The 25,128-nt window shown below is 40.7% G+C and overlaps 1 protein-coding gene across 1 annotated transcript in view; it reads left to right on the top strand.

Moving 5' to 3' along the window:
* LOC120242800 (ubiquinol-cytochrome-c reductase complex assembly factor 1) overlaps nt 1-25,128 on the top strand; it is a 101,535-nt gene that overhangs the window by 51,808 nt on the left and 24,599 nt on the right. The window contains exon 7 of the mRNA XM_039248742.1: nt 1,781-1,889. Within this exon, the coding sequence (XP_039104673.1) occupies nt 1,781-1,889 (109 nt within the window). The remainder of the gene's footprint in view (nt 1-1,780; nt 1,890-25,128) is intronic.

A 25,128-nucleotide genomic window follows, 5' to 3' on the forward strand; every position in this document is an offset into this window, starting at 1 on the left:
AGGCTTTTTCACATGTAGAGATGTCATGACTCACCTATCCTGTACCACTACAGTTCTTTTAGACCCAAGTGCAGGATGTAGGTTTATCCCTGTTCAAATTTATTCTGTTAGATTCAGTCCATTGAAACAGTGTCTTGGAGTATTTTTGGTTCATGGTTGGGTCATCCAGCATATTTGTCTTCCTGCCCAGCCCCTTGTCATCTGCAAGTTTGATAAGTGTTTTCTTTTCTACATCTTAGTTGTTAACAGAGATGTTGATGCAGGCCAGGCTGGAATCATTCCATTGTGCCATACTATTGCTAGTGGATTTTAACAGGCAGGATTAATTGTCAGTTTAGACTGACTATTCCATAACTATAGCAGGAATTGTCTTTTGATGAATAGTCCAGTTGTAGTCACTTAAAAACTTAAGTAAGAGATAATAGAAAGAGGGATGTTCATTGAGATTAGGAACTAGTTTGGGAAGTTGGTGACCCTATTTATATTCTTTTTTTTTTAAATGTTTTGTTTAAAAACATTTTTTAAATGTTTATTTATTTTTGAGAGATGGAGAGAGACAGAGCACAAGCAAGGGAGGGGCAGAGAGAGAGGGAGACACAGAATCAGAAGGAGGCTCCAGCTCGGAGCTGTCAGTACAGAGCCCTATGCGGGGCTTGAACCCATGGGTCTGTGAGGTCATGACTTGAGCCAAAGTCAGATGCTTAACCGACTGAGCCATCCAGGCCCCCCCTGTTTATATTCTTGTATATAATTAAGTATATTATTATATTTACTAATTAATAAAATAAAATATTCTTAAATTCTTATGGAAAGTTTTAAGAAGAGAGCCTTATGGACTAGAGGCAGTGTGGTATAGGAGAAGCCCCAAACTTAACCCTGAGATTTTTATTCACTGATTTATTTAGCAAATAAATACTAAGTATCTACAATACTTAAGCCCTAGATATACAGTTGTTAAAAAAAAGAAAAAACCATTTCAGACTTGATCTTTTCCTTCAGTGGAACTTATATTTTCATGGGGGAAATGATTCTATAATTACATAAGTGAAATCATAATACTTTCTGTGATCTAGGTAAGTGCTGTGCATCAAATAACGCAAGTCATATATTTAAACACTTCTAATAGCTCCATTTAAAAAAGTAAAAAGAAAATATTATGAAATTAATTTTAATAATACATTTCATTTAACTCACTATATCTGAAATAATATTTCAACCTGTAAGTAGTATAAAATATTTGAAATATTTGTAGTCTTTTTGTTGAACTAGATCTTTGAAATCTTAAACTTATACTACATGTCAGTTGGAACTGATCACATTTAAAGTACTCAATAGCCACATGTAGCTAGTGGCTTCTGTGTTGTACACACAGCATTATACCCATCTTTACAGATTGACTACTCTGTGGTATTGCGCAGATTACTTCCTTCTTTAGGACTCATGTTTTCATTCAGTAAAATGACTTACTTATCTTCTAACAACTAAATGTATGTCCCTTTCATGTATGAGAGTGCCTTCTGAGGTGTTCTAAATAATCTCTTTCTTGATCTGGGTGTTGCTTACATGGCTATAAATAACATGTAAAAATCCATCAAGCTATATACTTAAGATTTGTGTGCTTTACAGTATCTATGTTATACTTCAATAAAAGTGTTTCTTTACAAAATAAGGTCATTTCCAGTTTTTCTTTATTCTGTTCTTTGCTGAAATTACTTATTGCACATGTGTGATGTAAAAAATGTAAACAACCAGTTACTCTTTATGTCTTCTTCTCATCCAGGATGTGTCTAGTCCGAATGAAACAGGAAGGCAGGAGTGGGAAATATATGTGTCGGATCATAGTTCATTTTATGTGGGAGGATGTTGAGCAGCGTGGCAGAGTCATGGGGGTAAGTAAACGCTATCAGATTCTGGTCCTGGACAATTCCAATGAGAGATTGCCTGACTTAAGTTTCATCTCATCTAGAATGGCTTTGCTTTTAGATTTTTGTATAATGCTGCCTAATGTCAAGTGGTAATTCAGCTAGAGTTGCTTCTGCCTCTGTGGGGACTGACATGCCATGGGCACTTTATTTATGTGTCACACATTATTATGGTTTGTCAATGTGAGGACATCCTGTGTTTAGAAATGAATGTTAAGCCCAAAATAATAGAATTTTAGGACACTGTGCATTTGACACCAATTCAGTGTTTGAACAGGTTCTCCTCTATGTTAGTTTTGATGGAAATACCCCGGCATTGGGCCTCCAGCTGCCCTCAGAAACTGAAAAACATGTCTTTGATCACTAACAGCCTAGAATAATTTGGCATGGTATCTACTGAAAATGTACATTAGTATGTTTAATAATTAACCTGAGAAAGGAGGATATATAACATATATATAGCATAGAATGTAATGATAATAGAAAAATGTCACCGAAACATTAGAATACAGTTGGTTATATAAAGAGTAATCTTTTCCTTTGTATATGTTATGTATTTTTGTATCTAAACCATATTTTAATTGATTATAATCTTTGTTTATTTCCCATTTTGTTGCCTCCCAGTTTGGGACCATCTAAAGCAGAATTGTCAGATGGGTCATAAAATGGGTTAATTTGGTTTTTTTTTTTCATTACAAATTTCTCCGTATGGACTAAGGAGTAAACAGAGTTTACATATGTATTATAAAAGTCATGCATGTTCATTGAATAAAAATCAAAGAGTAAAAAGCGTTTAATGGAGGAACAAGTGTCTTTTCCCCAGGCCAACTCCCCCAAAGTAACCTTTGTTAAGAGTTGATGTGTAGCCTTCTGGTTGTTTTCTATACAAATGCAAATATATAAATGTATATTCTTTTAACATAACACAAATGGGCTTCTACTACACACAATTTTACATCTTGGTTTTTTAACTTAATACATATTAGGTATGTTTTTACTTTACAGTTATTATTTTATATATATTTTTTATTTATTTCTGAGAGAGAGAGAGAGGGAGAGAGAGCGTGACAGGGAAGGATCAGGGAGAGAGGGAGACACAGAATCTGAAACAGGCTCCAGGCTCTGAGCTGGCTATCAGCACAGAGCCTGATGCGGGGCTCGAACCCACGAACTGTGAGATCATGACCTGAGCCAGAGTCGGACGCTTAACCCACTGAGCCACCCAGGCGCTCCTACAGTTGTTTTTTAAATTCAAAATGTTTTAACTAAGATCGAAATCCCCTTAATCCTCAATCTCATTCCTGGCCAGTTATTTCCTTTCAAGAAGTAATCACTATTTCCACTTTGGTATATATCTTTCACAGCTTTTTTCTGTATAACTTCTTACAGAAAATATGTATTACTGGTTTTGTGTTTATATATTTTATTATACATGATATTGTCCTCTATGTGCTAACTTGTAATAAATACGTACTTAGTTTTTTTCACTCAACAGTATGTCTTGGAGATTTTCCATGCTGCACAGGAGTTAAGTGGAAGGTTGTCCACATGTTTTGCTTATTGTAGTTATTGTCACATACTCCTATGTGTCTGATGGTATCATGTGCTTACTCTTTGTAAAATTGTGGTCTTTGAGACTAAACCATGGAAATGATGGTTGCCCACTGAGAGCCTATTTCCAAATTCCCATGTCTTTGGAGGAGCTGCATATATAGGAAGCACAGTGGACATGGGTTTGTTTTTAGATATCTTCAGTGACATTTACATGCCTTTCTCTGGGGCAATAGAACATTGGCATTTCTGTACATTCTAAGATGATAGCGTATATCAGAGTTTTAGCTGGTATCATCATCATCAAATTTGTTTTGGATTCAGTGAGTATTGACTGTGTTTATAATTGTGTTCTTTGGTTTCTTATTCATGTGACTAAACTTTCTGCTATCTTTGCTGCCCAGAGTGGCTCATCAATCTTTAAGCTATTTGTGCAGTTTGGTGTTCCACATGCCCTCAAGCATTTACCGTGCAATGCTGTGGCAGCACACAGTGGACATGGGTGGTGCTGGTAGTTTCAGATCATTTAATGATAACCAGTGACACGCCCTGGCCAGCCAAAGCCTGACTGTCTGCGGTGCAGTGACATAGTAGCTTTTCTATTAGTTAGCCTGTTTTTCTTTTTCTTTTTTTTAAATTTTTTTTAATGTTTTATTTATTTCTAGGAGAGAGAGAGAGACAGTGTGAGCAGGGGAGGGTCAGAGAGAGGGAGTCACAGACTGAAACAGGCTCCAGGCTCCGAGCTGGCAGTCAGCACAGAGCCCGACACGGGGCTCGAACCCACGAACCGCGAGATCATGACCCAAGCGAAAGTCGGACGCTTAACCGACTAAGCCACCCAGGCGCCCCAGTTAGCCTGTTTTTCTCATCACTATTGACTAAACCCGGCTGGATGTTGGACTGGTGGAGCCGTGTGGGCCACTGCTGTCCACAATGTGAATAGCTTAATGAGCCATAGGTTACTGACTCTTGAATTACAGAAACCTTTTAGTTATTACCCTTCTACCATGAATTTCCTTTGGACCTCTGGTTTCCTTTGGTTCCTTTGGACCTCTATATATATCTCCATCACAATCTCCAACACTTTAAACCTTCTCCTGTGTTACTTTATAATGTCACTTCTACTTGACTGCATGCTTAATGAAGGCAGGAGACCTGTCTTAACACTTTTTTTTTTTTTTTTTAATATTTTTATTTATTTCTAGGAGAGAGAGATAGAGACAGCGTGAGCAGGGGAGGGTCAGAGAGAGAGGGAGTCACAGACTGAAACACGCTCCAGGCTCTGAGCTGTCGGTCAGCACAGAGCCCGACACGGGGCCCAAACCCACGAACTGCGAGATCATGACCTAAGTGAAAGCCGGACGCTTAACCGACTAAGCCACCCAGGCGCCCCTGTCTTAACGCTTTTTTGCTTACATAGTAAACATCAGATAAATAAATACTTGTTGAATGAATGAATTGAAATTCTATTTTAAAGACAACTTATCAGATAGATGATACTTGATTTGTTTCTAGTCTATATGTACCTCAGTGCAGTCCTACAGGAATTAGTTTCTCCTTCCCCCTCCTTCCCATTTTAACCAACCATTTTTCTTTCTGAATTGTTCTAGATATGGTGTTGTCCTGTTAGATCAGTGTTAGTAGAAAGGTGTTAGATCAGTGTTTTTCACATTTTAATGTGCCTGTAGTCCACTGGGGATCTTGTTAAAATACAGATTCTGATTCAGTAGGTTGGGGTGCCGCCAGAGTCTACATTTCTAGAAAGCTTCAGGTGATGCCAGGGCCACAGGTGGAGCTGGGTGAGGATGGGGCAACCACACTTTGAATAGTCAAGTTTTCGATGATCCATAATACTCCCTAGGTATAGACTTGTAAATTCACCTGCGTGAAGAGAAGTGCCAAGCCCCGGTTTAGTTACAAAGACTATAAATAAAAGATGGTGTGGAAAGAGCCTAAGTGTCCATCAACAGATGAATGGATCAAGAAGATGTGGTTTATCTATACCATGGAATACTACATGGCAATGAGAAACAATGAAATCTGGCCATGTGTAGCAACATGGATGGACCTTGAGGGTGTTATGCTGAGCAAAATAAGTCAGGCAGAGAAGGACAAATATCATATGTTTGCACGTATAGGAGGATTAGGAGGAACTTGACGGAGGAACAAGCGGGAGAAGAAGGGCGGAAATGGTGGGGGAAAGGGAGAGAGGCAAACCATGAGAGACTCTTGAATGCTGACAAAAACTGAGGACTGATGGATGTGGGGGGGAGGGAAATGGNGGGGGGGAGGGGGGGATGGGCATGGAGGAGGGCACTTTGGGGATGAGCACTGAGTGTTATGTAGAAACTAATTTGACAATAAACTATTTGTAAAAAAAAAAAAAATAAAAAAAAAAATAAAAGATGGTGATTTAAAAATAACAGAGGTTTGGATGAGTTGGGGAATTAGTATTATTGCTTTTCTGTTATAGTAGACTATAACTACCAACTCTTGGTATAAACAGACAGACACCCTTTATACAGGCAAGAAAATTATTTGTTAACCACTTCTCTGTTGTGATTGTGATTGTATATAGAGGGGTTCTTTGTCTTCTGAGTGCGTACAGCCTAAAGAAATGGGAAAGTTAGGGACATGTGGCTGGAGAAAGTAGGAGGGAGCCAGTCTGGCCTTGTTCTGACCCTGGCTGCCAAGTCTTTCCTCCTCTGTGCTTCAGTTTCCTTTAAAAAATGTGGATTGTTGGGGTGCTTTGAAATCTATGATTTGAAGGTGGTAATTTGTAAATCTTTCTCTGTGTAATTTGGCATCCCAGGTGTACATCTTTAAGAAAACTCATATAAAAAGTAGAATTTATAAGACTGATCAACGAAGTGGTGATTTTTTTACATGCCAAAGAATTCTTAAAGGCTATTACTTTGAGCGGAGCCATTTGTGAATTAATGAGGAATCAGAAATTTGAATCAAGAATTCCCTTGAAATTAGAGTTGCAATCTCATTTACTGAGGACATTTTCATTTAAAAAATTTTTGCTTTTTATCAGCTTTTAGGAGCCCAATATTGTGAAAAACAAGGCAGACTCATATATCATTAGTGAAGCCGGTATAAAATAAAAGTGTTAAGTTTGAGGTTACAAAAATCACATCAATAATTTAGAGAGTTCTAACTTAAAAAAACATTATTTGGGATTTAAACATATAAATTAGCTGTGGAAATAAAGTTCATTATATCACCTCATCTGGTCTTGTTTTATTTCATTAACTGGTTCTTAAAAACCTTTGTGAGCTGAGTTGCAGCTGAAGAGGTTGGAGACCATTTTTCCTTGGGCCCTTGCCTCACTCCTGAGTGCTGGTAAGAGTAGAGAACTAAGAATTGACGCAGCTGTAAAAACAGACAGCGCCTTTGGCCTCAGCACTTTCTCCTGGTGCAGGCACATTTTAGATGTAAATTTCACTTTCTGCCTCTCCTACTAATGAAGCAAGTTTCTTTTGCTGGGTTTGCAGCCAGGTGTGTCCAGTCTTGTGGCTAACCGGGGCGCTTTAGTTAATTTTTCCATTTGTGACATTTCAACCAAACTTAAAAAACAAACATAAAAATTAGCTCAAGGCAGTGGCTCAAAGTGTTAATGGTAACCTTAGGCTGGCTAAACGACTTCCTCTTAGTTCTGCCCTGCCAGACATCTCCACCTTGTGGCTTACAATGAGCAGGTTTAAGCTTTCCAAGCCTTGGAAACTGGGTGAGAAGGAGTAGGTAAGAGATTTCAAGTTTATCCTTATCAGTGGTCCCTGGCATGCCAGGTGTCTCCTCTGGACTTCAGGTGATTTCTTGCTAGCACCTTTCCAGAATAAGGATGAATGTCTTGTCACCTCAAGGTCTTCTGTTCTCTTCTGTAGCAGAGCTCCTTCATGGGGTGGTGCCGAGGGCCTAGAAAGAGGTGGAGGAGCTGTGGGTTGAACTGGACTCCTTTGTAAAATTCTGCTTTGCTTTTTAGAACCAGCATTTTGCTTTGCAAGGTCCTCTGTGATCATACTCCAGACTACCTTTCCAAACTTATTTCCCCTAGCTCTTCGTGAACTGTAAATATGTGAAACCTTCTAGCACATGTGCCTGGCACATAGGAAGCACTCAATGAACATCACATTCCATCCTTGCTTCACATACCCTTCACTCCAGCCAAGCTGAATGCCTTGGTCTTCCTGTCTTGTGTCTTTCCCCGTGCGATACTACACTAGGTTGCCTAAACACCACAGCCCCAATTCCTTTATATCCCTTCACCCCATACTGGAAGCCAATCTCAGTTGTCCCTAGCTGGAAATACCTTAGTAACTTATATGTGCCCTTCGTTTGGCTCTTACTATTTTGTATCCTTGTTATTCATGTGTATTGACTATCTTCCAGGTGAATTGTCTGGGGGCTGCATCAGTTGTATCCTTTGTATTCTCCAAAGTGCTTGTCATTGCCCCTTGGCGGAATGGACTCCTAGTAAATGACTGATAACAGAAGACCTTTCTGAAAGCCCACTGTATGTATTGGAAGAAGTGGGGTGGAGAGGTATTCTTTTTCATTTTGAACATATGTGTTTGCTCTCTTAGTCTTAAATATTGGAAGAAAAAAATGAGAAATTGTTTCCTTTACCCTCAATTTTTTTCTTTTTCCGTGCTTTCCCATCTTCTAATGGATTTGACTTTTTTTTTTTTTTTTTTTTACAAATAGTTTATTGTCAAATTAGTTTCTACATAACACTCAGTGCTCATCCCCAAAGTGCCCTCCTTCATGCCCATCCCCCCCTCCCCCCCACATCCATCAGTCCTCAGTTTTTGTCAGCATTCAAGAGTCTCTCATGGTTTGCCTCTCTCCCTTTCCCCCACCATTTCCGCCCTTCTTCTCCCCCTTGGTCCTCCGTCAAGTTCCTCCTAATCCTCCTATACGTGCAAACATATGGTATTTGTCCTTCTCTGCCTGACTTATTTCGCTCAGCATAACACCCTCAAGGTCCATCCATGTTGCTACACATGGCCAGATTTCATTGTTTCTCATTGCCATGTAGTATTCCATGGTATAGATAAACCACATCTTCTTGATCCATTCGTCTGTTGATGGACACTTAGGCTCTTTCCATGTTTTAGCTATTGTGGAGAGTGCTGCTATGAACATTGGGGTACATGTGCTCCTATGCCTCAGCATTTCTGTATCCCTTGGGTAAATTCCTAGCAGTGCTATTGCTGGGTCATAAGGGAGGATTTGACTTTAAAAAACAACTTATACATGAGGCATTTTTTGTTTCTAAACTAACAAAGACCTTATAAAGGATGTTAAAAATAAGAATTACACATACTTTAGTTTTTCTGGAAATTTTCTTCCAGGCCACTGTAATTCCATTCCCTTTTCCTTCCTACCTCCCCACAAAAATCTTCAAACTCTTCTGTTTTATTACCAGGAGGTAAAGATTTTGCTATCCTTTGCATCTCTAGGTCAGAATTAAAACTCACTGCCAAAAGTATTTAAAAGGCAAGGACTGGGGCACCTGGGTGGCTCAATCGTTTAAGCATCTGACTTTTGCTTGGGTCATGATCTCATGGTTCGTGGGTTCGAGCCCCACATTGGGCTCTGTGCTGACAGCTAGCTCAGAGCCTGGAGCCTGTTTCGGATTCTGTGTCTCCCTCTCTCTCTGACCCTCCCCTGCTCATGCTGTCTCTCTCTCTCTCTCAGAAATAAATAAAATATTAAAAAAAAAGTTTAAAAGGCAAGGACCACTTAAGGCTGTAGTTTTGCTTCCAATGATATGAATGGTGGAGTGTAAATACAGAGCAATTCTTTGGGCTTGAGGCCTTTAAAATAAGTCATGTTTGTTCCCAGAAATCAGTCCTTCTTTTGGGAGTTATTTTGTTTTGTTTGTTTTGAGTATCCTAATTTGGGGGATACCTGGGTGTCTCAGTCTGTTGGGTATTGGACTTTTGATTTCGGCTCAGGTCATAATCACAGAGTTCAAAAGGCTCTGCACTGGGCATGGAGCCTGCTTGGTATTCTCTTTCTCTCTCTGTCTCTGTCTCTCTCTCTCGCCCCCCTCCTCTCCCTCTGCCCCTCCCCCACTCATGTGCACATGGACACTCATGCTGTCTCTCTCTCTCTCAAAAAATAAACCAAACAAACAAACACAAAACATTAAACGTCCGAAGCTGTTGGAGTGGATATTTGTTTATTAGGTGAAAGAAGGCTAAATTCTTAGAAGGCAGAGCAATTTCGTTTTGGGATTGACTCATGAACTTTAGCAGGGTCCAACTGAGATGTATCTTTAGTAGATGCATTCTTTACACTAATTTCTTAGCCTCAGGTCTTAAGAGGTAGCAAGAGCCCTTGGAGTATGTGCTTTAGGCAGTTTGGTAACTGATCAGATGCCTGGGAGTATACAATCGGAATGCCAGTCTGATGGTTTAGTTGGCCTGTCCTTTTGCATTGCATACTGGACTCACTTCATTTCAGGATTTGTCCCTGAAAGAGAAGTTATAAACCTTTCTGAAATTGAAATTAAATAGAGCATAAAACTTCTATCTATGCACATGATCATTTCTCTCTCTCATGGCTGTTTTTACCTCCAATTATAGATTATGACTTAACTGAGGTCTGATTCATATTTGTTTATCTTGGTATTCCTAGGGTACCTAAAATGGAGCTTTATACTCAGTAGGCATTCAGTAAATGTTTCTTGACTGAATAAATCAATAAGTGAATTTGATTCCTTTTGTTATCTTCAGTTTCCCTCATGGAATTTCTGTAGGAGAAAGACAGTGACCTAATTCCATTTTCAAAGCCCTGGCTGCCTTGGTGCATGGACACTGTTCTTTCTAGGATACACTTCTTAAATACTCTTCATACTAAGTACTCCTGATTCAGCTCATCATTTCAGAACTGTTTACCTCTCCAATCTCTCTAGTTTCTCTAGTTGCCCTGTTCTGTTTGACACCTTTTGTACCATAGGTTCTAATACTGCTTAGACCTGTGTATACTGAGCACGGCTAAAGCCATTTTCCACATCTCCCTTTCAGGGGTTGCTAATGGTTCTTTCTTCTAAATAAATCTCTAGGGGAGCCTGGGTGGCTCAGTTAAGCATCTGACTTTGACCCAGGTCATGATCTCATGGTTCCTGGGTTCGAACCCCGTGTCGGGCTCTGGGCTGACAGCTCAGAGCCTGGAGCCTGCCTGCTTCAGATTCTGTGCCTGCCTCCCTGTCATTCTGCCCCTTTCCTGCTGTCTCCCTCTGTCTCTCAAAAATAAAAATATAAATAAAATGTTAAAAGTAAATACAAAATATTAAAAATAAATACATAGGGGCCCCTGGGTGGCTCAGTCAGTTAAGTGTCCGACTTCAGCTCAGGTCATGATCACATGGTTCGTGGGTTTGAGCCCTGCGTTACAGAGCCTGGAGCCTGCTTCAGATTCTGTGTCTCCCTCTCTCTCTTACCCTCCCCTGCTCACGCTCTCTCTCTCTCTCTCTCTCAGAAATAAATAAAAAACATTAAAAAATTTTTTAAATAAAATAAATAAATAAAAATAAATATATAAATACATATATCTCCCTCAGGAGATGGGATAAATAGCTCCATGAACCTGTTCTTCCTAGGTTTCCTGTCTTCCTTCGGCTGTCATCTCTATCAATCCAGCCCTGCCCTCCCCATCCTACCCTCCACTGGAATTCTTAGTCTTCCTTCCTCAACTCCTGCCTCATCCTCTGCATCCAAATTGTCCTGTCACTTTTCTGCCCAAAATATCTTTCGATTTTACCCCCCCTTTCTGTTCTGTTGCTCATATCAACCCTCATCATCTCTCCTTTATTGCACATGGTCTCCTAACTAGTTCCGGGACTTTCTCTACTCTAGTGAACCCTGTCACCACATAAACCACTAGAGGTTTTTCCAGTTTCTACATCTGATCATACCCTTCCTCTGTCTAGAAATGTGAGAGACAGAATTCAGACATCTTAGCAATGGTATTTAGAACTCTTCGTAGTTATATAGGAGAATGTTCTTAGAAGATACAGTATTTAATATTTAGGACTGCAATGTTTGATATTTTCACATGGTTTAGCAAAAGAAAAATGGTCATGTGCGTGTGTAGAGAGAGAGAGAGATGAAGCAAATATTACAAAATATTAACAATTGTGAATCTAAAAATCATACAAGTTTTTGTTTCACTACCTTACATTTTTTCTTTTTTTAAACTTTTTAAAAAAATGTTTATTATTTTTGAGAAAGAGAGAGAGCAAGCAGGGGAGGGACAGAGAGAGAGGGAGACAGAATTGAAAGCAGGCTCCAGGCTCTTAGCTGTTAGCACAGAGCCCAACACAGGGCTGGAACTCACAGACTGCAAGATCGTGACCCGAGCTGAAGTCGGCCATTTAACCAACTGAGCCACCCAGGCACCCCTCTGCTCTTAACATTTTTTAAGTTTGAATCTTTTCAAAGTGAAAAACAGGGGAAAAGAAATCTTCACATTCTACCCCCTGCCCACCTTTTTAGTCTGATTGCCAACAAACCTCTAATACACAAATGTTCATGCTCAAGAGCATGTACATGCACACACGCATGCATGCCAGATTGTCATTGACGCTATGGTATGCTATGTTCCTTTATGCCTCTGGGCTTTTGTTTATGCAGTTCCCTTTGTCTGAAGTGGTCTCAGCACCTTTCTTATCTGCTCCTGGCACTGTAAGAGATAGTTGGATAGTACCTCTTCCACGAAGCTTTTCTATATATATATATATATATATATATACACCAATAATATTGGTATATTTGGCCACTCCCTTCTCTCTGCTGCTGCAGCACTTCGCACAAACTTCTGAGAGAGGACTTACCATGCTCTGCTGTAATTTTGGGTTTGTGTAGGTCACGCCCATTAGATGGGACGAGGATCCTTGGATTCCTGGTGTCTTACACAGAGTGCCTAACGTAGTCACCCCTCAGATGCCTGTTGAGTGAACACAGGTCCTTGCTTCTGTTATTAGTGACTGGGCAGCACTATCTCCCAATTATTGACTTAATAAATGATCTCTTATCACACCTGGATTCAGTTTCTCTGACTGCCCCCTCCCCAAAAAGAGTTTCATTTTTCTCTCCCTGACCTCCCTCCTGGGTTCCTTGGCTCTCTTATCATTTATATTTGTAATTCACTTTATGGAATAAATGAAGTTTAGAGTGTTAGATTGAGTGCCTCAGACATTCTCTCATTCACTGGTTCTCAATCTGAAGGGGCTCGGATGTGTTAATTTTGAAACGTCTCCCCAGAAGATTTCTGATGCATATCTCAGGGTATGGACTATACATCTGGTCCTACTGTCTTGATTTCTGTGGTGAGATAATGGGATCTCAGAGAACTTAATTCATTTGTCTGAGGTCATGCAGCTAGAAAATAGCAGAATGAGGACCCAAACTAGGGGGATGCTGGTTCCCAGTCCAGTGTCCACTTTACTATACTATTATCCCTCACTGGGGTCCACGAGGGATCAGCTTCATGGCAGGTTCCTTCTCCTTGGTCTTCTTACCAAGGACTTCCAAAGGTCAAGAAGACGGCTTTTCTCAAATCTCAAATCTCGAGGCATTCCATTTCTTCAGCACAGTCCCCAGCCTGAGGCCCCTTTTACTCAGACTTTCTAATCCAATACGGCAGAGGTTTCCTACTCAACAGGACGAATAGAGATTAAGGGGAAGAAAGGACAGGTGAGAATGCTAACAATGTTCTGAATTTGTTTCTTTTTCCAGCATTTAGAGTCAGAACGTCTCCACATAGTCTGAATTTGCCTTAGTTGATTTTACAATTATTTTTCAGAGACTCCTTGGTTGTGTTTTTTTAAGAGTAGAGGAACACGGAGACTGAACACCGTGCTAGGAGAGGCTGGGCTGGGAGACTAACAAAGGCGGTATTATACTGTGCGCGGCCGAGCCAATAAATGAATTCAGGAGACACCTAGATGTGTTTCTCGTGGAGGGCGTGAGGGGGAGGGGTCTGGTGAAAAGGCAGAAAGGTGGGATTAAGATAAATTAAAATGGGGCCAGCATTCTGGATAAGGGGACAGCCTCTTCCTGTTCCCACTGTTGCTTAAGATTTTTCATTCTGCTTAGTTCAAAAGTTAAAACTAGTCTTTAACTATGTACTTCATACTCTCCCATCCCCCACTTTCTTAACATAGGAAAAGAACTTAGTTGTAAAACATTTCAGGCTGATACAGCAGTGTTTATTATTTGAATGCTACATCTACTGGATGTCTTAGACTATTGAAACTGGAAAGGAATCTTGAATAAGCTAGTCCAGAAAGTTTCAAAGTGTGGTCCCCAGACCAATAGTCTCAACATCATTTAAGAACTTGTTAAAAATGCAAGTTTAGGGCTCCACCCTGGATCTGCTGAATCAGAAACTCTGGTGGTAGGGCCCAGCAATCTGTTTTTTGGTTGTTATTTTTTTCAACGTTTATTTATTTTGAGCGAGAGAGAGGGAGAGCACACACACAGGGGAGGGGCAGAGAAGGGGAGAGAGAGAATCCCAAGCAGGCTCTGTGCTGACATGACAGGGTTCAGTCTCACAAATTGTGAGATCGTGACCTGAACCGAAATCAAGAGTCAGATGCTTAAATGACTGAGCCATTCAGGCTCCCCACCGGCAATCTGTTTTAACAGGCTCCCCAGTTAGAGGGCCACTGCTCTAATCTCATCCTGTCATTTAACTGATAGAGAAACTGGCTCAAGGAGAGCTGAGTAAGTTTAAGTTAAAAACCAACTAAAGAGTGGAACTTAAGTCTCCTGAGTGCTGGCTCTTACTGTTCTCCCTGCTGAGGGGAACAGGGTCTGGGCATGGACAGGTGCCCTGTGAAAGTAGAGGATTTCAGCATAATACAGAAACATATTAGCTAACATTTACCTAGAACTTCCTCTTTGATATGTACTTTATAAGCACCATATGGGTTTTGCATTTACAACAATCTTACCTGTGAGATAAGTAGTATTTCTATCCTTGTTTTATAGATGAAGACACTAGGATCAGAGAGGTTAGTGTATTAGTTTCCTGTAGCTGCTGTAACAACTTACCACAAACTTGGTGGCTTAAAACAACACAAAATTATTCTCCATAGTTCTGGAGGCCAGAAATCGGTTTCACTGGGCCAAAATCAAGGTGTTAGCAGAGCTGTGCTCCTTCTGGAGGTTTTAGGGGAAAATCTCTCTTTGCCCTTTCCAGCTTCTGGTGACTGCTGGCATTCTTTGGCTTATGGCCGCATCACTCCAGTCTCTTCCTCTGTGGTCATGTTGCCTTCTCCTATTCTATCTGGGTCTAAGGGACTTCTGCTTCCTCTTATAAGGGTACATTTAGGGCCCACCTGGATAATCCAGGGCAACCTCCCTGTCTGAAGACCCTTAATCTAATCATAACCACAAAGTCCTTTTCCCCCATAGGAGGTCCTTTCCCAGGTTCCAGGAATTAGGACGTAGGTCTCTTTTGGAAGACCGTTATTCCCCCTACCAGTAAGGTAACTTAACCAGTCTTACACAGTAAATATGAGAGCCTGGATTGGAACCTAAATCTGCCAGACTCGAGAGACCATGCTCTTAATCACTACCCTATACTGCCTGAAAAGGTCATCACTAAGAACTATGGCTCTAACATAAGCATTGAGATTTTTAACTTAAGTGTTGTTTCCTTCTTCCTCTATCTTGCATAACATTACTTGTCACATAACACTGAACCTCTCAGTCCTTGAGTATGTCTGTATGTTGGTCCAGACTCCTTCGGTTAAATTCTCCTAGAGGGCAGAGATTATATCTTTTTACTTACATTTTAAAAAAATGGAGTTATAATTCATCTACCATAAATTCCATCATTTTTAGTGTATTTTTTAAAGTAAATTCACAGTGTTATGCAACCATCACTATCTAATTCCAGAACATTTTCATTACCTCAGAAAGAAACCCTGTGCCCATTAGCAGCTACTCCCCATTCCTCTCTTCCCTCAGCCCCTAAACTCCTACTCTACTTTCTGTTTCCATGGATTTACCTATAATGAGACATTTCATATAAATGGAACCATATAATATGTGGCCTTTTCTGACTACTTTCACTTAGCTTAATGTTTTCAAGGTTTATCCATGTTATAGTGTGTGTCAGTACTCCATTCCTTTTTTTTTTTTTTTTTTTAATGTTTATTTATTTTGAGAGACAGAAGTGCACGAGCAAGCAGGGGAGGGGCAGAGAGAGAGGGAGAAAGAGAATCCCAAGCTGATAGTGTAGAGCCTGCCTTGGGATTCAGTCTCACAAACTATGAGATCATGCATGATGTGAGCCGAAATCAAGAGTCGGCTGCTCAACTGACTGAGCCACCCAGGCACCGCAGTACTTCATTCCTTTCTATGTTGTCTGTTGTATGAATATGCCACATTTAATTATCCATTTTATCAATTGGTGGACATTTGTGTTATTTCCTTTTTTTTTTTTTTTTTGGCTTTTATGAATAATGCTGCTGTGAACATTCATGTACAGGATTTTGTCTGAACATAGGTTTTCAGTTCTCTTGGGTATATTACTTAGGAGTGGAATTGCTGGGACATATGGTGATGCTATGTTTAACTTTTTGAGCAACTCAGATATTGCATTTTGTATCAAGTTATTTGAATTTTAGGGTGACATCTATTGTTACTTGTTTATAACAAAATAACATTCTCATAATATGTAGTCTTAATCATATTTCTTATCTTACTGCCAAAAAATTTTTACACATTTAACTGTCTACAGTAGAGAGAAGGAATGGTATGGTATAATGGAGGGAGTCCTGGCCAGCCTGGCCACTCTCTGAGTGAGCTCTAGTAAGTCAAATCACCTCACCTCTCTGGGGAGGAGAGCTAGATGATTTCTAAATTCTCTTCCAGACTTAACATTCCGCAACTCTGTGAGAGTCTGAAAAGCTAGCCTTGTGTTAAATCCCAGAGCTTGTGTTCTGTTTTTTTAGCAGTTCATCATTCTCTGTCTGATTTCTGTTCCCAGACACAAACAAGGTTTTACCCATCTATCCATCCATTTTATTGTGGCCTGCTAGCTTCCAGGTACTCGGCTAGGCACTGGAGATACACAGATGATGAAGATATTGTCCCTGGCTCCCCGGTCTAGTAGGGGAAGACAAACATATAAACAGGTGATTACAATATTAAGAGATTGTGATATTTAAAAATTGCTGAGAAGGCCCAGAGGAGAGAAGCTTGGTGTAGATGACATTTGGGTTGTATCTTTTCAGATAAGCGTTTGATAGATGAGAGGAACCTTCCAGGCAGAGGAGCAGTGTGAGTAGAGGCAGGATGGTGTGAGAGGAGAAAGCATGTTTGCTTTTGTATGGTGACTTTTTTCCATTTCCTACAGTGCTGAAAGCAGACTCTCTTTATCCAGACTAGCTCCATTTTGAGATCCTTTTGGGTATCCAATATTCAGAGACTCCTCGACTCAAAGGTCTGCAAAATAACATATTTTGTCTAAGTCCTGGCCACCTATAGAATTTCATCCTCTTTTTTTTTTTTTTTAAAGGCCCTTCAGACTCATTTTCAGAGTAATGAAGTTCTCTAAGTGGCTAAGGAGCCTTGATCAAGATTTGGGTTTTCTCTTAACATCAGCTTAGTTTGGGCTCTTGCAAATGCCCTCTGGTCTCCCTGAGGGTTTTAGTTACATAAAAATATTAGGAACATAAAATTTTACAATATGATCAGCAGAGCACAAACTAAATTTCTAACCTTTGACTAGAAACATATATGGAAAGCTTTGTGTTTTAAACTGCCCCCTTCCCAGCCTCCTAGCCTTCATGAGAGGTCATTGTACAGCTCTTTCCATGGTCACTGTTCTCTTCCCTTTTACTGGAGGGCAAAACTAGGGCAGAGAAATAATTTTTATTCACTTCTGAAAGGTTACAGTAATAAAGAAACTCTTGTTAACATCAGAGAACGTTGCAGCCAAGAGTTTTCACAGTCTGGCATTGTTTATTTTACATGTAATTTGGAACCTTCTGCACTCTTAAAATATTGGCACAAAAATGTTTTAACTGTTGAAGTACTTCATTGCAAGCAGCAGTAGTGTGGTGTCAGAGGGGCAGCAGGGCTCTGGAGAGCCATTTGCCCTGTTCCTGTTGAAGAGAAAAATGGTGTAAGCGTGCGTGAGTGTGTATGTGTGTGTGCACACACGTTCACTCTAGTATATATGAACCTCTCTGCATTTAGAAATAAGAACTTTCTCTGTCCTGATGAACTTACATGCATCCCTTTATTTAATGATGAGAATGGCGGAACAATCCTGCTTTCCTGTTTCCAGGGCTGCCAGAAAGTACAGTAGAGCTTCCCTTATTTAGGTATTTGATATAATTTTTCATTATCCTCCGTCTCTCTCTCTCACACACACATACACTTTATTACTTAACCCTTTTCTCTCTCTTTCTCTCTCTCTCCTTTTTATTTATTTATTTTATTTTTTAATTTTTTTTTTTTTTTTTTGGTTGAGATGTATACTATGGGCCAGATTCTGGCATACATTTTACAGATACCATCTCAATCACAAATTGCCTGGTAAGAGAGGTTGAGTGTACCCATTTTGTAGCTGAGGAGAACTGAGGGGCAGGAAAGTTAAAGAACATGACTATGACCACCACAGAAAGTCACAAGCCTGGATCTCACTGATTTTCAAACTTTTGCTCTTTTGGCCATACCTCATGCCTTTTTTTTATAAGTCAATTTGAACCTTTTTGGAAGTAGGTAGAGTATAAGAATAAGTGAATGGATTCCCTATCCATTGATAGGAGCAAAGTCAGTTGTGTTGATTGAGATAGTAATAGACAGAAGTACCTGGCTCTAACAAAGGGCTGTTGTTGTTGATGTTGTTTTGTTAGGTTGAAAATAAGATTTGAAAACAATTATAGAAGGATCCCGTTATTAAATGGGAAGAATGCTGGCGTGGTGATTGGTCACCCATAGTTCCAGGCTCAACTTTGCTCCTAGAATTTGGAGGATCTTCTCTTTCCCCCATCTGTTTCATGTCCTATGGTCTTAAAATAGAGCTATTTATATTAACCTAGGCTTGCTAAGATCCAGGGATTCCCCAAGGCTGATCATGGTCTCTCTAACTTATCTGGTCCAGAAACAGTGGCCTTCTGCCTCATAAGCTCTTCTTCCTCCAAATCTTTCTTCGTTGGCCTCCAAAGCAGAGCCTTGGCAAAAGAGGCACAGGCTACCCCCACCAGGTGAGCTCTTTGCGCTCTGTAGAGGTATCACCAAGCCAGGCCCTTCTCTAGCCAGGGATATCTAGCAGGAGGCCCCTTTCCCTGTAGGAGTTCAGTCTGGCTCTGTGAAAAGGATGCTCTGCTGTCATATATGTATGTGTGTAACTTCCCCAGCACTTACCTCTCATCACATGGGCTTTGGTGCCAAACAGACCTGGGTTCTCATCCATGCTGTGCCATAATGTGGCCTTGAGACCCCAGGCAAGTCTCTTTACCTTTCTTTGTCTCCATTCCTTTCTCTATAAGATAAGTCACACATAGCATGTGACTTAAAAAATATGATGCTAGTAATGACTTAGGACAGCACTTGGCACATTTTAGTTACTTTATAAAATAGGCACTGTTTGGAAACTTCCTATGGCACCTAGCATGGGCTGCCTTATTTCACAAAGATTTATGTACACATCTGTTATGCCCCACTGGATTCAGACTTTCTGGAGGACAGAGATCATATCTTTCATCTTTGTCTCGCCTATTCTGCCTAGCATAGGTCATGTGCCTTGCAGGCAGGCATTCAGTTGAAGTTGGCTGAATCTGTTAGGATGACTTGGACAGAGCAGGGTGGGCATGAATATTTTAGTTTCTCCATCTGAACCTGGGGAAATAGTAACCCCTTATTTTGGAGCCTTTGAGGACAATTTAGAACGCTATGTGTGAAGTGTTTGGAGCCCTTTGAAAGGAAGGTCCTGGGGAAATTAATGGTGTTTTTGCTGTTCTTGGGAAAGCCCTTTGTGGTTCCCAGCGAATAAATTACTTGGAGTGAGTTTTCTAACACCTCCTACTCCGCTTTTTTTTTTTTTTTTTTTAATAACTGTCTGCTGTAATGCTTCTTTTTCTCTGACTTATAAAGATATATATTTTTGGTTTTGGACTTTTGACCTCTTTCTGCTCCCAGGAGAGAAATTTCTATCAGAATAATAAAAGGTGTAAACTGTGTGTGTTGCCCCTTTTGTGGGCCTTAGGTAGTTCAGCTGCTAGGGTTAAGAATCAGCAGGCTTGTGGTTTGTGCCTGGTTATGAGGGAAGTAGGAGACGGTTCCCATTAAGCACTCCGTGGCATTCTCTGTGTCTCCCACACGACTCCTTTCATCCCTGTCCTATGCCCTTTTGCTGAGATTCTTTGGATTTCAAATGAATTCTAGTGTCTATGGTATTTTGAGTACAGATAATTTATGGCTTTGCTGCTTCTCTTTCAAAGACAGAAAGTGTTTATCATCTGCTGTGCTTTAGGTCCCAAGCTGAGTTGCCTGCCAAAGAGGATCCTCCTTCTGGAGGAAGGAGAGGATGGGAAAGTTGAAAAACCACTCACTAGTCTTGGAGTCAAAAGAGGAGGGCATTAAACTTGGTTTCACCATTAACCAGCAGTTTCAGGTGAAGAGCCTGGTCCAGATTATTTCTAAGAGCCCTTCCAACATGAAACAAATCTATGAGTTAAGAGTTTTCCAACTCAGGGTAGCATTCAAAATAGGGAACAGCAGTTTACCGGACTTCCTACTTACTCTCTAAGCTTCTTTTGCCCTCTAGCCTGAAGGAACTGGCCCCTTCCCTATTATCCTTAGTTCAGAAGCTCAGAAGAGACTTGAGTGGATTTGGGGATCAATGTGGGGTTTATAACATGCTAGAGTTGTGGTCTGAAGCCATGGGTAGACATGGATGGCAGAAGAATTCCACTTGGTGGTGACTGCCAGTGACTGTGTAAAGGAAGTCCAGACTGCTCTGGCTGATAACAGGAAGCCCCATTCAGGGCTAGCCCTCACTGGTCAGAATTGCAAAGCAGTCACTGTTTATATTTTGTGCCACTTCATTGGCCAGCAATCTCCTAGAAGTTTGATAAGCACAAAGATGATCCTCATTTAATCTTTTCAATTGAGAACACTTAGTCCTGGCAAGAAAAAAATGGCTTGTTTGGGGTCATATATTAGTAGCAGAGCAGAGATTAAAACTTACCACCTATTGATTCCCTTCTTTTCTTTTTTTAAGTTTATTTATTTATTTTGAGAGACAGAGAGAAACAGAGCCTGCAAGCTGGCAAGGGGCAAAGAGAGAGGCAGAAAGATTCCCAAGTAGGCTCTGCACTGCCAGGGCATAGCCCTATGCAGGGCTCAAACCTACAGACCATAAGATCATGACCTGAACCGGAATCAAGAGTCAGACACTTAATAACCAGCTGAGCCACCCAGGCACCCCGACTTTGTTCTTTTCATTACATCATATTATGACCTTTGCCATTCCCAGGAGCTCCCATACACACCCTCCATTTGTCTTCTTGTGTTACAGATCTCTTTTGATCCTTTTCTCTGCAGGTCAGTGTTCTAGTGTCTAGCACAGTGTTTAGTACATAATAGTCCTTATCAAATGTTAGTGGTTGAGTGAGTGAACTCACAGGGTCTATTCCTAACTCATCAGAATGAGAATCAGTTCTCTATTGCTACCTTACCCGATAAACTGATTCATGCTAAATTTTTAATGGATGTTGATAGAATAATGTTTTAATGGATAATGTTTGCCTCTTGCAAATCATTCAACAGCCTGGCTCATCTTCTTAAATAATGCTTATGTTAAATAGTTATCACACTGAAGCCTACAACGGCTTCCTGGTGCCTGCTAGATGTACACCATCCCCTTAACCTGTCTTCAAACTTCCTTGTGATTCACCATCATTTGATTATCTTTTCTGCCTGCCGAAATTTTCTTTCAGTCTCGGCCTGTCCTCCACATTCTGCTGACTCCCTCCTGAAACTTTCCCTACCCACTCCAGATTAACATTTTACTAATATGATTGTAAATTTCTTCAGTGTAGGGATCATGCCGAGCCCAGCACAGAGCAAGGTACATTTTGAGTACACAGGAAATGCTTCTTGATTTGATTGAACAAGTAGTTATGTTACATTGCAAGAGGCTCCAAGGGAAGAGTAGAATGAAGCAAAGATAATCCTTTCAAAACTGATGGGTATTGAGACCTCTTTGCTAATAAATATATGGGTAAAGCATATTCTGAATAATATTTTCTTGATTAATTTTCTTCAGCCATCCCTGACTCTTATCTGGCATGGTGGTGCAGAGCAGAGTGATGCATATGAAGGCATGGGGCTTCCCATTCTCCCTTCCTCACAGTCCCCAGATGTTCTGCACTGGCATAGAGTGTTCACTCAGTGCCTGCCTTGTGCTGTGTACTATGCTGGGGAGATGGATGAGACCATGTGGCCTTGTCCTCCAGGAATATACAGTAAAGCTTCCATCAGGTGTCCTCGTTTCTTTCTCTGAGCAGTTTCTCCTACCTTCACAGCAGTTCTTGCCAGCTTTTAGTAACAGCAGGCTCTCATCCTATCCCCACGTCAGGACACCCATACATAGCACTGGGCAGAATTCAGATTATGAGCCTTGAATGACAGGATTAGGGCAGTAGCACTAAAATTACCATCTAACTTTCTGTGTATTTTATTTTGCTTATTGTGACTCCTTTTCCCCTTCTAGAAGGTAAGCTCCAGGAGTTCAGTATTCTCTCTCTCTCTTTTTAAGATTAAGTGAAAAAAAAATTTTTTTAATGTTTATTTATTTTAGAGAGAGAGAAAGAGTGCGAGCAGGGCAAGAGCAGAGAGAGAGAGGGAGACACAGAATCTAAAGCAGACTCCAGGCTTTGAGCTATCAGCACAGAGCCTCATGCAGAGCTTGAACCCACAAACCATGAGATAATGACCTGAGCCAAAGTCGGACGCTTTAACCGACTGAGCCACCCAGGCATTCCTGAAGGTTTTATTTTTAAGTAATCTCTACACCCAGTGTGGGGCTTGAACTCACAACCCCAAGATCAAGAGTTGCATGCGCTATGGACTGAGCCTGCTAAGCAGCCCTATATTGTCTCATATTTATTGCTATAGCTTCAACTCCTAGAACAGTATTTAGGGGATGGTTAACACTGAATATACATTTGTTGATGATAAAGGCACTATTGAGTTTCTTTTCCCCTTCAGGTCTAGCAGCATTATTAATGGCTCTATTAAGGATTGTTTTATTCACTTATTCATTTAGGGGACATTTTTGTTCCTTACTGTGTGCTAATCCGCAAATGCTGTTGGTAGAGAATACACCAGAGAGATCTTACAGGGTTTCCAGTCTCTAGCCTGTACCAAAAAGAGAAATAAAGTTGAATCTTTCCTAGGTTAGGTTCTGAACTGAATAGATAAACAAGTAAGATTTGAGTTCACCTGCTTTTTGTTTGTTTTGTTGTATTTTTGCTGCAGCCTTCTAGAGAAGCTAGCCCAGCACAGGGCTGAGTGTGATGGCAGGATGGTACTGGAAACTAGGCAGCTCCAGGCGCTTAAGAGAGGAATGGAGATTGGCAGCCCTTGGCTCAGGTGGAGGAGTGGGTTGGGTTTGTAATTTGCTTTCCAACTCAGAATCACAGTGGTTGAGAGCCCTTGGGCACCAAAGCCAGACTGGGCTCAGATCCCATCTCAGCTGTGTGACCGTTAAGGTCCTTAGTCTCTGTGCTTCCATTTTTTTCTCTGTAAAATAGGGGTAGCTATAGTACCTACCTCACCTTATAACATTATGGAGGTTTAAATGAGTTATCACATGTGAGAATTTTTGAACAGTGCCTGGGGGCTAGATAGATGTTTGCAGATATTCATTTTATTACTTCTTGTTAAGCATTTTCATGTCTCGTGATAATGTAGAGAGAAAAAAGAAAGACAGTTTTGCATAATTTAGATGGAAAAACTGAGTTTCAGAGATTGGTCTTCCAGAGTCACAAGGTGGCAAAATGTAGCTGACTGGGCCCAGAATTTACTTAGATTTCAAAGCATTTTGAAATGCTTTATTTATAAGGTCTGAGTGGGACTTGAATACAGATCACTAGAGAGAGCAGCTCTTTAACAGATACAGCATTCCAACTGGCAGTTTCTTTTTTCCTTTGAATAAAATGTTTACCCTTTTAGTAACCTTTTATTGAAAAAGAATACAAAAAGAATTTGCCTATAGAGATGAAGTCATAAAGCCAAGTGTCCATTCCATTTCTCAGGAATCTGAACATTACTGTTTGTCTCACCATTGGCCTCTTCATTACTTGAGCAAGAATGCATCTACTAGAATTCAGGCTCTGCCATTCCCAAGATTTTCCAGCAGGATTCTATCAGCTGAACGGCAGTTCTGTTTGAACCTTAAGATGAAAGAATGTTGGACTAGGAATCAGATGACATTGTTTCTCTGAACATCTTGACTGTCTATGAGCTGAGTGATAACTGCTAAGTCACCTTTCTGACTCATTTCTCTCTCTCTCTGTCCTCTCCCCCTTCTTTCTCAGGTTACCACAGGATCAGTATTTTGGAAATTGTATGGTTCTGAGCAATAAACAGTAAGGAAACAGCAGTGAAAGACAAGCATTCTTAATGACTTGTGGAGAACAATGAAAATGTCCACTCTACTCTCTGGAGCTGTAGACTTGGTCTGACCTGTTTGGGGCTGTAGACTTTGGTCTGACCTCCTCTCCCCAGCTGGAGTCACTAGTTAACATGTATGATTCAGTTGATTAGGGTGGCCTGTCTCTTTTGCTTCCTATTACTGCAGAGAAGGAGAAGACAGGACTATTTTGTAAAAGTGCTAGAAATCTCAAGATTTGGAAGGGCATAGATCCTCAGAAAATGTTTTCCAGGCAACATGATATCTATCTTGGAATTGCTGAGTAGGAAATGACTGTGGCTGGAGTCAGTGAGTTCAGTATTGCCTCCAGGTCTTCTGGGATGTTTAGATCCTCAGCACACAGGACAAGTGACAGTGCCCAGACTCTGTTAGCAAGGAACTTACTAATTTGTTAATTATCCATTTTCATCTGTTTCATTTTTAAGTCTGTGTTTTTGAGATGGCTGGTTATTGATGGGGAACAAGCATCTTGTAGTTTTCCACAGTCTCCAGTCTGCCTAAATTTAATAAAAAATCATTTAGGGGCACCTGGGTGTCTCAGTCAGTTAAGCATTGGACTTCGACTCAGGTCATGATCTTGTGGTCCATGCGTTTGAGCCCTGCGTTGGGCTCTGTGCTGATGGCTCAGAGCCTGGAGCCTCTAATTCTGTCCCTCCCCCACTCATGCTTTTTCTCTCTCTCTCTCTCTCTCTTTTTCTCCCACTCTCCTACCCTTCCTCCCTCCCTCTCTCAAAAATGAATAAACATTTAAAAAAAACTTTTAAAAAATCATTTAAAAAGCAACATTGTGCCTGCAGCTTTTCTGCAGTCATAAGTACAGTCATGAGGTCCCTGGTGCATTTGGGAGCCTGCAAGTATCTCTGGAACCCTAAGGTGCATCAGCATCTTGCTGACAGTAATCAGACCACGTGACTGCAGGTAGAATCCAGAGGCCCCAGAAGAATGATATCCCCTG

Source organism: Hyaena hyaena, unplaced genomic scaffold (assembly GCF_003009895.1).
Source record: "Hyaena hyaena isolate Hyena2069 unplaced genomic scaffold, ASM300989v1 scaffold_315, whole genome shotgun sequence".
NCBI classification, from domain to species: Eukaryota; Metazoa; Chordata; class Mammalia; order Carnivora; family Hyaenidae; genus Hyaena; species Hyaena hyaena.